The sequence below is a fragment of the Topomyia yanbarensis genome, chromosome 2, assembly GCF_030247195.1.
Source record: "Topomyia yanbarensis strain Yona2022 chromosome 2, ASM3024719v1, whole genome shotgun sequence".
Taxonomy (NCBI): domain Eukaryota; kingdom Metazoa; phylum Arthropoda; class Insecta; order Diptera; family Culicidae; genus Topomyia; species Topomyia yanbarensis.
This window is the reverse complement of record NC_080671.1, coordinates 73,765,957-73,781,849: the sequence shown is the minus strand read 5'-3', so window position 1 is coordinate 73,781,849 and position 15,893 is coordinate 73,765,957. Positions and strand designations below refer to the sequence as shown.

Below are 15,893 nucleotides of genomic sequence, written 5' to 3'. Positions count from 1 at the left end.
TTTGGCTTTATTTGGTCTATAAACAATCGGTGAGATGCATTTTAAAGGAAATGAGTCAGGGAAACTATAAAAAAATAATAATTTTTGGGTACAGTGCTGCCAAATATGCTATATTTTCAGTTTAAAATTGAAGTTGCATTTTTCTAAAAATTCGTCCTATTTTGTTTTGAAAATGATTATGCCATTGTGTTTCTCAGATAGTTTTACATATAAAAACATCTTATACATCAAGATAACTTGTGCCAATGCCCAGACACAGTCATTTTAAGCAAATATCACAGAATTTCTCAGCACGTTTCTCGCTATATCTCAGTAACCAAGCAGTATGTAAAAATTCCGAAAACGCCATTTTGTAGAGATTTTTTAGACAAACAATATGGCATATTTATCTCAGTTTACCCCAAAATGGCGTTTGTCATAAGATAGCACAACAGCGACGATTTACTAAAACGGCTAGGAGAACCCGAAATTAAGCCACTTTCATGCTCATGATATCAATAGATTTGCTTTGATGTTTTTAATTTTTCTTCATGTTATGTGATGTAATTTTCATGAATATTGTCTATCGGATTTTGCACACGGAGTAATGTTACTGTCATGCTCATGATTTCAGAAGCTTAGAAAAGATTATCGTATTTTTTTTAAGTGGTCGTTATATTGTGCTCTTGAGTACAATGTCTTATTTTTCCATGGAATAACGACAATGTAAACTGGATCACGAAAGTATAATAAGTCGGTGGAATCTTTTGTGAACTACACTAAAAATCATGCATGGGGAAAAACTGAACCCATGAGCAGTAAGTCAAATTTTGTGTAGTTGTTCGCGTAATAATATCAAGCTCTTGAATAAAGTTACGTCAGTAAAACTCTGCATTTTGTGGAATAGCGCACGTGCAAATATTAAGCTCGTACACAGAGTTGCACAATATATCAACTAGTGTATGGGATAACTGGAAGTGGAATTGATCAACTATATATTATGGGTGTGTATCGTTCGAGATTCGTAATATATTATTATATATTATGAATCTCGAACGAGCAAAATTTAATCCATAGACATTATTTTGAATATTGTGATATCATTTACTCCGAAACATCAAAACCATAGGCAGATTGTTTCAACTATAAACTAGGCCATCTAAGTGGAGATGATTAGGGATACCTTCTTAAAGGGATAGATCTACTTGAGTGGATCGATAAATTCGATTTTTTTGTGTTACTTTTTCGCGGAAAACTCCGCCATTTTGCGAGTAAAAAATCCCCTTATGGAAAATTTATCTCGAATATTCAACTTAGGGATTAGGTATTTTATACTTTATGTGTACGCACTAAATCGGTTAAGTAGTTTTTGAATGGTAGCTAACACCGCAAATCGTGTTTTTGTCCAGTGACGTTCTACAAAAAGTTCCGTCACCGAGTCGCTTGTCGATATTTTTTCATCGAAAAACTACAGAACGTTATGAAAACATTATAATGTACAGAAGTTTTGATCAATTCGCTTCACCCAAATTTCTGAAAAATCACCAAAAAGCGCTGAAACCCTTATTTCTCTCTTAAATTTATAAATAAAATCACGGATCAATATATGGTTTATGATTAATTAATGTTCAAAAACAACAGTCAGAACCATGACTGATAGTTACAATGAAGCGAATAAACTCGTAAATAAAAGCATTTTTCTTCTCGCAATTGGGAACACTTTCCGGGTTTAGTTATCACTATAGTAACCATTAGTAACCATTCTAAATTATAGAGTCAGTAAACTGATAATTTTCATCTAATCGTTGTATTAATAGGGGTCGAATCACCCACAGGAGTTTTCACAACTGTTCGAGAACTTATCGAGTATCTAATATTCATTTTTTTTATTTCGTCCCACGCCTGTTGCAGTCATTGTACTCGTATGTGTTGCACTCAACTTTAAAGATAACTCATTATTTAATCATCCCACGCGATCTTCTTAAATATCTTACCACCATAGTCTCCATCATCGTAGAGGGCCGGAATGTGAGGTATAGACCAAATTGGCTCTTCCGAGTAGACCATCATTTTGGCACTGGTTTTGGAGATCCGGAATAGCACAACACACAATTAGCACTTTCGATATCAGTTCAACTGCGCTACTGAGCACCACTTTCAGAGGTCCGTGCATCAAACGCGCATAGGCACGGATCACTAATACGAAACTATGTTGTTGCTATGTTTTATGTTTCTTTGTTTCTTCTCCAATTTCTGATCGTTTCTCTTCGATTGCTCTCACTTTTTTCACTCTGTTTTATTTTTTGTTTTGATAATGCTACCTCTCTATCACATGGAAGAGAGCTCGACCCTGACCAAGAGACCACAGAGAGGGCCAACCGTTCTCAAGTTTCACCAAAAGTTGTTTTTTTTCGTGTGCTATCTTCACTGATGTGTTTCGTTAATAGGAACAGTAGTTGTTGTGGCAGTGTAAGTAATGTGGGCAGCCCTCTGGCCCCTTTTCCGCCTTCTTTTCTTCTGTGTTTCTTTCAATGGTTCATTCAGAAGATTAACGCTTTCCGGATAAATCATCACACGGGATGCAAAACCACCTTTCCTCTCATCCGCAATCCACCGCTTTCACACACTTGCGCAAACCAGAACCGTGCGACTGGTACGTGCGGGTGGCGAGCGGTCTCGGGTGTGAGGTTCGTTTCTTTGCCCAGCAATTCGCTCACTGCCAATCGATGATCCCTAACCTAACCCGCTCCGAACACTACTGGAAGCTGATTCCTCGGGGCTTCCTTTATGCTAATTTTTCTTCTTTTACGGTTCTTCGAATTTTATGGATGTTCTTCTGCCTTCGCGCGGTGTACAACGAGACAAGGGGGAAGACTAAATTGAAAGAATAAAATAATTGGTTGCATGAGAAGTGTATTTTAGCCTTTGCCGAGCCGTCTCCCTCTGGCGCGTTAGAGAGCAAACACCGTTTCGGTTCGGCTTATGTGTATGGATTCTGGCGCTTTGACGGTTTAATTGATCTCTTTACTCGTCTTGCTGGTTGCGAAGGGGCGAAGAAGTTGTATGTTAACTTTTCTAGGCCGAAAAGGTAGGGTATAGGAGTTGGGCGAAGGGAGCGGGGGGATTGGTCGAACTATGGCAACTAGTTGAGGTTGGTTTCGTGTGGGAGTTTTCTTTTCACTTTGGTTTGTGAGTATATCCCCAGTGTCGATTAGTGCTGGGGTTAGATGGGTTTGCGAGTGATGATGATTTTATATCTTTATCCCTTCGAGGGTAGGCAATTATTTGATTTCGTGGAACTTATACTCTATGGAAAATGGACGAGTTCCGGGCTATAGGAAGTTTTTCGGTGTTTTCGGAAACTTTTTCTGCATTGTCATGATGTTGAGAAATCTAGAACATATTATTCCTTACTATTGGAATTTGTTATAGAACATCTGTAGTGTTTACTTACGTATTTTCTATGAATAGTTAGATTACAATTTACTTGACATGTATAAAATTTCCTGAGAGTCATTGCACTTAGAATATTGTCAACTGCTTATCGTCGTCCCGCAAAAAGAACAAAGGCATCAGAACCCCGCTTCAAGCGATTTTATTTTAAGTAGTTTATTACACAATGCACAAGTTTTAACAACCTTGATTTAATTTAGAAAGGTACTGTTCGTAGAATATTTATTATCAACAACTGGAAATTCAACCTTATATTAAAGTGTAAAGGAAGATGTAGAACTTCAGAATTTTACAAACCAAAAATTTAGTTCGCCCGAATATCAACTATACGAAATAAAAAAATCAACAATTTTTTTGGTTAAAATTGCAATGAATCGGTTTTTCGTGTGGTTCAACTGATAGTTTAACATAAAGACACCATCGCTCAACAACACATAAGGCTTGCTGCATCAAATCAAAAAGTGTGTTAATGTAAATACCGGTGATCATTATATGATAATCATCGGTGAAACAATATGTCGGAAACCCAAGCTCAATAAGTTTCCTTAACGAGCCATCGGCGACGAGGTTTCATAGAAGTGGTGACAGCATGCCACCTGGAGGACATCCGCAGACACCCAGTTTCCTTATCTTTACTTGTCTTATCGATGTCGGTTGCTAAGCATTGCGTGTATCCATTTCGTGATCTATGAAATTAATCCTTGACTTCGTACTGCTACCAAAATGAATTCGAAAGACACGTTAATATTAAGAAAAACTCCTAAACATCATTGCTTTTGCGAAAAACCTTTTACAATGTTGTAGACAGTGTTGTGTAACAGGGTGGTAGTGGACTTCCCCCGCTGATATGCATGTTGCATTGCATGCAGCGGATGCTCGCCCAAGTTACCATTCCGACTTTAGTGGTCTACTGATTTGAGAAGGAAGGAGGTCAGACTGATTGGTCTATGGCTCTTCACCTCCTCATTAGTGACGTGGCACCATTTGGGAATGAATTTTACAGTTATTTCTCATCCTTTCTCCTTTTCAAGCTTTCCAGGCCCACTTCATTATTGAACCATTCAGTTCCCAAATTATTCACGGTCTAGTGCTCGATGATGCACCTAGCCTACTCCGACGGAGAATTCTCCGGCGAGAGTGATTTTCCAAACGGAGTCAACCAGCCAGGTACCGAAGTCGGTCCGGCAATTTCGTTGGAGTAAATCGTCTGGTTGCCTGGTGTCTCGACGACTCGCGACTGGTGGTGTCTCGTCGTGATTTACTCAGTCTAGTCCCGGTGGTGAATCTAGTTTACCTCGACGGAGAGTTCCCCGGTGAATGAAGTTCCTCCGATACCGATTCTTCTTTTATTTTCGCTATCGGACAAATCGGTAGAGTACCGCGGTCGGTCCGGCGATTCCGAATGTAAAGTAGCTCCTGATTCGCTGGTGTCCAGACGACCCATACCCGGTGTTTATTCGCGGTCTACTCGGTAAGTCCCCGGCGGTTGATCTAGCCTACTTCGGTGGAGAGTGTTCCGGCCCGAAACCGTTGCTCGCTGTTCATCATGCCATTTTCGCTGTCTGGCGGTCATAATCTGCGTCTCCACTCTGTTGACCACATTCCACGTGTTTTAATCACTTGTCATTCTGTAGACTGCATTAGCCGGGTTGATGTCCGACAATCCCGTTTCAAGCCTCACTCTGCGCGTCGGTTAAACCTCAGACATTCTAAAATCACGTGCTCTGGTGCCTCCCCGACGTTCTCACACTCCCACCACAGCGGTGTCGTTGCGTGTCTAAACCGATGAAGCAGCCGTGGCCCGACAGGAGCTGGGTCAGGTGGAAGCTCACCTCTCCGCGCTTTCTATTGACTGACGTCGACAGGTTTGGGACGAGCCAGTAAGTTCACCTTCCTTTCTCCGTATTATCCCATTGCTGCTGTCACCTCACCATCAAATCAATTCTCACAATCTTCCTCACTTTTCTGGTGTTTCTCTTATTGTAGCATTCGATATCCTCCGTCAGGGTGATACAGATGGGGATTATCCCGGCGATAACGCATACTGCTCCCGACGGTATTGTTCTGCACGCACTCGTGACTTGTACGGCCATCAGCTGGAACTTCCTCTTGAGCTTTTCGCGGTTCCGCTTAGTCTTCAGCGTCGCACCTCAGGCATTAGCCCCGCAAAGCTCTATCGACGACGAAAGACTATCTAGCAGACGTCTCGTGCTGCTTTTCGGACTGTCGATAGTTGACACGATTCTCGTTATTGTTCTCATTGCTTTCGCCAACTTTTTGCAGGCGTAGTCGACGTGGTTTTTTGAAGCTCAACCAGTCGTCGATGCACGCTTCGATGCAATCACGTGTCGTCCGACGTCGATCTGCATCCGCTTTGCAGTTGCTACTCAACATCCCCTTCGTCTTGTGGTGAGCTATCTGCAGCTTGACCCCGTTCAGCCAGCTCTCGATCGCGTCTATTGTCTCCGTCACCGACGCCTCCACTTACTCAAGTGTCTCATCCATCACTGTTAGTGACACGTCGTCTGCGAAACCCACAATTTTCACTTTCCTGGGCAGCCGTAGTGTCAAGATCCCATCGTATATCCCGTTCATGAAAGTTGGATTGAGAATGGAACTCTGAAGAACGTTCGTTCTGACTCGCATAGACTTGCACTCTTCTCTGGAAGTATCGTTTCAGTATCTGGTATGGATAGTCGGGAGCCCTAATTATGTGCAGTGCTGCGGCGATGCGGCTTCCCAGACGGCGCTATTAAACGAATTCTTCGCATCTATTGCGATCACAGCGCAGAATTGATTTCCTCTTCGCTTCTGTTTAGGTGCCTTCTTCGCACCCTCGAGCACTGTCCGAATTGCCTTTACTATCCATACTCCTTTTCGGAATCCGAACTGCATCTTGGACAGACTGCGCTCACCCTCCGTGCCTTTCGTCAACTTGTTAAGGATAATTCTTTCCAGGAGTTTTCTGATTGTATCTAGCACATATTTTTTATAGTTAGATTTAAAAAGCTTCATAAGCCTGCCCTGCAGTGTATTGGCGCCGTGTGGGACTCACGACTCACTTTCGTGTCTAACCACTAAAGACACTCCTAACTCTTTTTTCGCCTTTCCTCCTTATGGAACTACATCAAGGTATTACAACGAACTTCTCCGTTGTGCTTTCGACGCACCTGTTTCTTCTGCTCTATATCGGAGCCTCGCTTGGTCTATGAAATGGTTCGATCTTTGAGCTTTGATTAAACTCTCGAGTCTTCTCTTACTTTTGCCTCTTTTACGTCACCATTTTTGCTCTCGTCTCAATGAGCCGTTTAGATGCTGATTCCATGAGCCATTTAGATTCTGTTACCGTGAGTCATTCAGTTCCAAGCCTTATCACGATCTACTCGGATAGTCTCCGACGGTGAACTCACCCTACTTCGACTGAGAGTTCCCAAACAGAAGACTTTCTACCGACACAGATATCCGCTTCCTTGCGCCATTTAGCTCAAAGCTTCATCGAGATTTACTCGGATATCATTCGGCGGTGAACTACCCTACTCCAACTTAGATTTCCCCGGCAGCGGAATTTCTCTCGGTACTTATGCCTGTTTCGCGAGCCAATTAGCTCCCATTCTCATCACGGTATAGTCGGATAGTCCACGGCGGGGAATCTATCCTACTGTGAATTTTCCGGCGCTAGATTTCTCCCGTAACCGATGTTAGTTTCCGTGAGCCATTTAGCTCCCCGCTTCGTCCTGATCTACTCGATATAGGCCCCGGCGGTGGACCTAGCCTACTCAACTAGTCAACCAGTAGGTGTTGATATTTTTTTTTTTTTCATACGTTTATTTGACACGGCATTTGCAATAGCTTTTTACGCCAGTTTCTTTTTTTACATAGCACGTTACAAAAATCCTTAAGACTAATTTTAACTATACTAGTACTTTGTCTAAAACTAACACTGAAATCACTTTATTGTTTGCTTTTTTCCTTACATTGTTGTATTTCATACTGATCTAGTATTTTCGGGTGTATTTATTTACTTTTTTTTCTGTTATTGTCTAAATTTAAAAACTAAATATTCTAGGTTCCTTTAATTGGTGAATGATTAGCCTTGGATGAGAGTATGAGGAGATGAATTTAATTAAATTTTGACAGACGCTGTTTTTAGAAAATGATAGATAAGTTCCATGTATAGAGGATCGCGATACGCCAGGATGTCTCTAACAGGAACATGGATTGGTCTTCCTCGGACTTGTAAAGAATCTACTAATTGTGATCTGGCTTCACGATATTCAGTGCAGGACCAAACAACATGCTCAATGTCATGGTAACCTTCTCCACAAGCACAATGATTACCCTCAGCGAGCCCAATACGACGGAGATGCGCATCTAAAGTATAATGATTGGACATGAGCCTAGACATCACACGGATGAAGTCCCGACTTACATCCAATCCTTTGAACCATGCCTTCGTTGATACTTTAGGGGTAATTGAGTGTAGCCATCGTCCCATATCTCCATTGTCCCAAGATGTTTGCCAACTAGCAAGTGTCCTCTGTCGAGAAGCGCTATAAAATTCATTGTAAGCGATGGGTCTTTCATATATTTCACCATCTAGTGCACCAATCTTGGCTAAATTATCAGCTTTCTCATTGCCCGCAATAGAGCAATGGGCGGGGAGCCACACTAGGGTAAATTTATAACATTTTCTTGTCAGGTTACTCAGAGATTCTCGTATCTTCCCCAAAAAGAATGGATCGTGATTATCAATCCTCTTTGAGCGTAGAGCTGCAATTGTGCTGAGACTATCAGTGAGGATAAAGTAATGGTTCGGGGGTAAAGTATTAATTATTTGCAAACTATAGTGAACTGCTGCTAGTTCCGCTATATAAACAGAGGCGGGTTCTGCAAGTTTGAGAGAAATTGAAAAATTATTGTTGAAAATACCGAAACCAGTGGCCTCACTGATTCGTGACCCATCAGTGTAAAACATTTTAAGGCAGTCTATGTGTTGATATTTACTTGTGAATATTTTAGGGATCTCCCGCGAGCGTAGATGATCCGGAATTCCACGAATCTCTGCTTGCATGGACGTGTCGAAGAATAAAGTGGATTCAGGAATATCTAGTATATTGACGTATGTGGGAACATACCTAGCAGGCGTTATTTCTTGTGACATGTGATTGAAATACACTGTCATGAATCTGGTTTGGGGTTGAAGCTCGACAAGTCTTTCAAAATTTTCAATTACCAGTGGGTTCATAACCTCACATCGAATAAGTAAACGAGAAGAAAGATCCCAGAATCGGTCTTTTAAAGGAAGAACTCCCGCTAGTACTTCAAGACTCATCGTATGGGTCGACTGCATGCAACCTAAGGCAATTCGTAAACAGCGATACTGTATCCGTTCCAGTTTAATAATGTTAGTGTTCGCAGCTGAACGGAAACAGATGCCCCCATATTCCATTACTGAAAGTATTGTTGTTTGATACAATCTTATCATGTCACTTGGATGAGAACCCCACCATGATCCAGTTATTGTTCGCAGAAAATTTATCCTTTGTTGGCATTTCGTTATTAGATACCTAATGTGGCCTCCCCATGTGCCTTTAGAATCGAACCAAATTCCAAGGTATTTAAAAGTCAGGACTTGGGCTATCGTTCTACCAACCAACTGAAGCTGAAGCTGAGCTGGATCACGCTTCCTTGAAAAAACAACCAACTCTGTTTTCTCCGTAGAGAAATCGATGCCTAAATTCAAAGCCCAACTTGATAAATTATCCAAACTATCTTGCAGTGGTTGTTGTAAATTTAAGGCTTTTGGTCCTGTAACAGAAACCACGCCATCATCTGCAAGTTGTCTTAGAGTGCATGGGCTGACAATACAATTATCAATATCATTCACGTAAACATTGTAGAGAAGGGGGCTTAAACAAGAACCTTGTGGGAGGCCCATGTAACTTATTCTGAATGTTGCCAAATCGCCATATGAAAAATGCATGTGCTTTTCTGACAATAAGTTGTATAAATAATTATTTAATATTGGTGAAAGACCACATTGATGTAGTTTCTCTGAGAGAACATCAATGGAAACAGAGTCGAATGCTCCTTTTATGTCTAAGAACACAGACGCCATTTGTTCTTTTTTTGCATAAGCTAGTTGGATTTCTGACGAAAGTAGCGCCAGACAATCATTCGTTCCCTTTCCCCTCCGAAAACCAAACTGGGTATCTGATAGCAAGCCGTTCGCCTCAACCCAATTGTCGAGACGTCGTAGGATAATTTTTTCCAACAATTTCCTGATGCAGGATAACATTGCAATCGGTCGATACGAGTTATGATCGGAGGCTGGTTTTCCCGGTTTTGGAATAGCGATAACTCTCACTTGTCTCCAGTCGTGCGGGACAATGTTCTGCTCAAGAAGCTTATTGAATAAATTCAACAAGCGTCTTTTTGCTAGGTCAGGCAGATTCTTCACCAAGTTGAATTTAATTCTGTCTAGTCCCGGAGCATTATTGTTGCATGAGAGGAGTGCAATTGAGAATTCCATCATTGTCAAAGGCGAATCTATGAAATCGTTACTTGTGGGAGCATCGCGAGTGATTTTCTGCGCAGGAGCAGAATCGGGACAAATTTTCTTGGCAAAATTAAATATCCAACGATTCGAAAAATCTTCGCTTTCATTAGTCACGTTTCGATTCCTCATTCTTCTGGCTGTGTTCCAAAGAGTACTCATTGATGTTTCTCTTGACAAGCCAATAACGAAGTGTCTCCAATAACTAGATTTTTTGGCACGACGTATACTGTCAAATTTGTTTTGCAAAATGAAATAATTTTCAAAGTTCTCACGTATACCCCCTTTCTGTTTCATAATTTCTTTGTAGGCAACTTGTTTAGCTTCATATGCATCAGAGCACTCTTTGTCCCCCCAAGGATTAGGGGGCCGTCTATTTATTGTCATTCCAGGATTGCATTTCGTTTGGGCTTGTTCTGCTGCTTCAATAATTAAACCCGCTAGGAATTCATATTCTTCGGTAGGGGGTAGCTCTTCTGTCGAAGCAAGAGAAGTGGAAATTAATGTTTCGTATGTTTTCCAATCAATATTTCGTGTTAAGTCATAAGGAACATTGATTGAATTCGTAAGGCCTAATTCACTGTTAATTGAAACAACGATTGGCAAATGATCGCTACCGTGAGGATCAGGTACAACCTTCCACGTGCAGTCTAACCGAAGTGATGTCGAGCACAGAGATAGATCTAATGCACTTGGACGTGCAGGAGGTCTGGGGATGCGTGTTGTTTCGCCAGTATTTAAAACTGTCATATTAAATTCGTCACAAACATTGTAAATCAAAGAGGATCGATTATCATTGTAGAGGGAACCCCACAATACTCCGTGCGAGTTGAAGTCTCCCAGTATCAGACGCGGAGCAGCCATGGATTCCACTACCTCAAAAATTTGACGTTGTCCAATTTGAACTTTGGGAGGTATATATATAGAAGCGATAGACATGTCTTTGCCTTTAATGTTCGTTTGGACAGCTACAGCCTCAATGCCCGCAAACAAGGGGATGTTAATTCTATAGAAAGAATAGCACTTTTTAATTCCTAGAAGCACTCCTCCATACGGGGTGTCTCGGTCTAGGCGAATAATGTTGAAATCATTTAAGTTGAAATTAATGTTTGAGGTAAGCCATGTTTCACATAGAGCAAAAGCATCGCATTTTAAATTATGCAGTAAAATTTTTAAGGAATCAATTTTAGGTATGATACTTCTGCAATTCCACTGTAAAACAGTGATGGAATCTTTCATTGGAGGAGGTGAATTACCCATTGAAAGATACAATCGCTGCAAGGATGGGCCATTGAGCAATCAGCTGCTCTAAAAATGTTCTAATTGTTGGGAGGAAAGCTGAAAGTATACTCTTTAGTGGTTCAGAAATATTGAATGCTTTAAAAATCCAATCAACAATTTCAGAAAATTTCAATAATCCTACCCCCGGCTGAGGCTCAGAGGAAGTCGAAATTTTATTATTTCCAGTAATGGTGTTCTGTTTGGATTGTACGTTCCCAAAACCGGGCGGAATTGATTTCGGTTTTGAATCGGAATTTTTCGGTTTTGGGCGCAGTTTATCTATTGGTGGAGAAATTTTAAGGCCCTTGCTTGGCAGCTTGGGAAAAGAAGACTGTTTTCTTTTTCTGGAATTTCCGGGTAAAACAAATGATGTACCTTCGCACGCTCCGTCAGAGTCAGACTGTTCCGAAAATAGAGATGTGTAAGTGTTTTCTAAGAAGATGGGTTTAGGGGTAGCATTTTTCAACATTTCTGCATAGGAGCGCTTAGACCTCTCCTTCAAGGATCGTTTAATTTTATCCTCACGCAATTTATAAATGGGGCATGCAGGGACCTCATGTGAGTTTTCTCCGCACATTAAACATTTTTCTGAATTTTCATTACATGTATCCTCTTGATGAGAACCCCCACATTTGCCACACCGTGCCTTATTGGAACAGTAAGTGGCTGTGTGGCCAAGCTGTTTGCAATTAAGGCAATTCATTACACGAGGGATAAAAAGGCGAACAGGGAGACGAATCTTATCGATAATGACATAGTTGGGCAGCGCAGACCCAGCGAAAGTCACTCGAAATGAGTCAGACAGTCGATAAACTTTTTTATCTCCTTCGTGTGATACTGAATGCAATTGCTTGCATTCAAGTATTTTTACGTCTTTAAGTATGGTGTCTTTGAAACGACCAACCCCATGCTTAACTAAGTCATCAACAGTCAAACTCGATTCTGTGATGACCCCATCAATTTCAATTTCCTTTGAAGGAATATACGCTCTATACTCACGCGTAAAAAGCTCGCAAGAAGCAATTGCATTGGCTTGTTTGAAACTACCAACGACAATGCGTATTTTATCTTTATTGACTTTGACGATCTCTTTTACATCCGAGAATCGCGAAGTCAAATCTTTAGAAATTTGAATAATATTTAGCGCCTTTACTTTACGCCTAATAAATACAATCCATGGTCCCGTTGACGACTCTGGGTAAATTTTAATTCTAGTCGGATTTACATTTTCAGCATAAGGCTTAGGGGGAGGGTCTGTTACTCGTTCTCCCATCTCTTCATCCATTTTACCTAGCAAGAAAAACTATCACAAAAAGGAATGAAAAATATACCTGTTATACCTGTAGAACACACCTCATGTGTTACGTTGTAAACTCGGTGCCCGTTGTTTGACAATGTGACACCTGCTGTTCTTCTTCGTCGCGTTGCTTCTTCAGTAGAGAAATAGTCCTACCTGCAACACTTCAAAACTCTCTCCGATTAAGCTGCTCGTCGGTATCACCACCACAAGCGCGCTCTCTCCGTTTCCACCACCTCGGTAGACAAATGTGGCTACCTGTGGCTTGCTGCGAAAATCCCACTGTCGATGCGGCACTTTTCAGTGCCACTTGTTTTCCTTATTCGTCGTACCACTTCTGCGGTAGACAAATAGAGCAAATGGGTCTACCTGTGACGCTTCCCTCTCGTCGATTAGAATTGCCCGACGACACCAATACACTATATTTTTTTCTGTGTGTACAGGCACGATCACTGTCGATCTCTGCCACCGCGGTAGGCAAATTCGTCTACCCGCGGTTTGCTGTCAAAACACCACTTGTCGAGGATGCCGTTGACCACGCCTCCGACGTATCAACTGTCGACTCACACTTAACAAACTGGTCTCTCTCTCTCTCCCACAATAACGCATACAGCGTCTCGCACTCCGTCACTCTCTCGAGAACAAATCCTTCCACCTGGAGGCACAACCGTCTCGGTCGGTTGCAAAAACTGTTATGAGGTGTTGATATTTGTCCAGCGATTCCGGGTGGAGCGTAGCGTCCGGTTTACTGGTTTCCCAACCATCCACTATCTGACGCGATCTATTCGTTATAATCCCTGGCGGTGGATCTAGCCTACTCACGAGCTACCCGATAGGGTGTCGAAGGTTTGTATGTGTAAGAAGTGCCATCTTTTGTCAATATTACTAAAATATTATTAAAATTAAATTATTAAAATTATTAAAATAATTGATCGTAGTAGGCTACAGAAAATTTAACTTTTAAACCGAAAGAGATAGCGCTAGGCCGTCTTCGACAAAATTATAGAGGATAATATTTTTATAAATTTTGCTGAAGACACGTTGTCTTTGTCACTCACAGTAATCGAGTTATGACATGTTTTCTATGATGAACTCTTTCAATTCTTATTTTTACTCAAAACTTTTTTGTTTCTGATTTTTCGTATTAATAATGTTTGAGGTTATTTTTTATCATTATAAAACACACAACTTTTTCGAAGAGACCAAATAGCTATAATCGCCGCGTAAAGACTTATAGCTAATTTTGATTTTATTTTGACCTGTTTTCGAATCAGTGTAACTACACTATCGGCAAAAATTGTAATTATTCTATCAATTATTCTGATAGGACTGGGTTTCACCCCCAAACGAAGGTAAAATTGTTTGTCCATAAACACCCGTTCAGAAGTTATACACTGTTGAAAACTTTATGTCTGGCCTTCCTGAAGTCGCGTGAATGTCTCACTGAACGAGTAGGCGCTGGTGTTCAAAGGCGCTTTCGCTTGATTTCCTGAGTGGTGCGCACTCTGTGTACTAGCGTGTCTGCTGAAGGTTAACAGCGATATTGAATGATTTTGAGTTATAAGTAAAAATAAGAATTTAAGGAGCTCGTCCTAGAAAACATATCATAACTCGACTACTGTGAGTGAAAGAGACAGTAAGTCTTCTGTAAAATTTCTAAAAATACTCTCCTCTATAACTTTGTCGAAGACGGCCAAGCACTATCTCTTTCGGTACAAAAGTTAAATTTTCTGTAGCCTACTACGCTCAATTTAAAAAAAAATACATGTTGCCAAAACAAGGCGCTTTTTACACATACAAATATCGTATAATATATGAATTCGTAATATGGGTAGTATTGACTCCAATGAATTAAGTGCTTCAAAACGCTGTTTTGAGCCCCTGTGAATCGGCTTATTTGTATTGTAAAAGTAATTAAACAGTTTCGTAGTTACCTGGGGAACTATCTAAGAAGAATGCCAAATTTTCTTCTTTTTCACAAAAAAATCCCTTTCCCCTTATATGAAGTTTATTAATGTCATTACTCGAACAAAATATTTTGCAATGCCTGTCTCAGTAAGTAAAGAGGAGTTGTTAGTGACCATACGATCGTTAGCTTAAGCCCTGGGGCGCATTAAGAATGAAATAACAAGATTATAACAGAATACAACTGTCGTAACATACTGTGTTATAAATTTGAGCTCGTATGTAGTTAAAATAACAAAATTATAACAAATTACAAAGCGAGATATAGTTTTCAAATCTTTTTATTATGTGTTAGTGAGGGGGAGGGGCGCTTGGCGGGGGGTAAAGTGGTCAAACCGAAAGCAATTTTGTTTTGGGTACGCAACAATGGACCTAATGTGTAATGTTAATATTTATTTGTGCATTCTTTAGGCATGAAAAAAATCAATTACGCAGAGCAACACAGACGAGTGTGCCAAGAGTAGACGTCCAACCATTTCCACGTCGAGGAGCTCCACGGCGGACTTGATAAAATTGTACGAAACAGGAAATCCAAGATTCGTAAAACTTTGGCTAGTAGTTCCACGATGAACCAAAAATAATACAAAAAAGTTTGAATTTCGGAAAACAGCACCATAAAAAGCGAAAAATCTCATATTTTGAAGTAAAAATTGTTCACTCTTATTCAAAATAATGTAAAGAAAAAAATTTATATTCAGTTTTCCGTGGTTCATCTACTGATTACACATATTATGCTTCTCATAAAAAAATCAAATTAATCCGTTGAATAGTGTAAATACGCGCGAGGAACGTTTTTGGCTGTTTAAAACAAATGAAGGTTAGCTTGGCTATCGAAATTGTGCGAGACTATTCTAGAGGTTCAATACTAACAATCCTATATGTTTATAGTGCTATGTACCCCTAGCGGTTATTTTAGCTTTATTTTTGCCTCGAAGTACGATGATTCGTTTTTTAGTTCCAAGATTCTTAGGCTGTGAACCATTTGGTGAAATTTTTAACTATTAGTTGAAATCTGACACTTCGAAAGTTATTTGCAAAATAATCCTACTCGGGAGCATGGTTAAAATTGACAGAGTGATAGTTAAATTTGACAGCTCGATGGTTAAAATTTTGCCCATGATGCAGAATAAAAAGGTGGAAACATTTTCTGTACCTAATTGAGGTTGTCAATATTGTTCAATACAAAATTAAGGGATAAAGATGGAAACGATAACATGTTGTGTTATGATATGTTTGGATTATTTCATGATGTGGATGTTTACTTTTCGAGGCTTTTAAGAGAATTTTTAGCCATAACTGTCATACTTAATGTAATAAGAAAAAAAACTAATTTTAACATATCGACAAATGTTCAAACCTCTA

The 15,893-nt window shown here is 40.3% G+C and overlaps 1 protein-coding gene across 7 annotated transcripts in view; it reads right to left on the bottom strand.

The window, feature by feature from the left end:
* Window positions 1-15,893, bottom strand: part of LOC131678454 (protein limb expression 1 homolog) — a 168,017-nt gene that overhangs the window by 11,279 nt on the left and 140,845 nt on the right. For 2 of the 7 annotated variants that reach the window (XM_058958622.1, XM_058958623.1), the window contains exon 2: window positions 1,974-2,853. The exons of 1 other annotated variant lie outside the window; for it this stretch is intronic. In XM_058958622.1, coding sequence (XP_058814605.1) covers window positions 1,974-2,049 — 76 coding nt within the window. In that variant the 5' untranslated portion in view covers window positions 2,050-2,853. Of the gene's footprint in view, window positions 1-1,973; window positions 3,353-3,433; window positions 3,626-15,893 lie in introns of those variants that run through there. 4 more of the 7 variants (XM_058958624.1, XM_058958625.1, XM_058958626.1 and 1 more) reach the window with 4 other exon arrangements.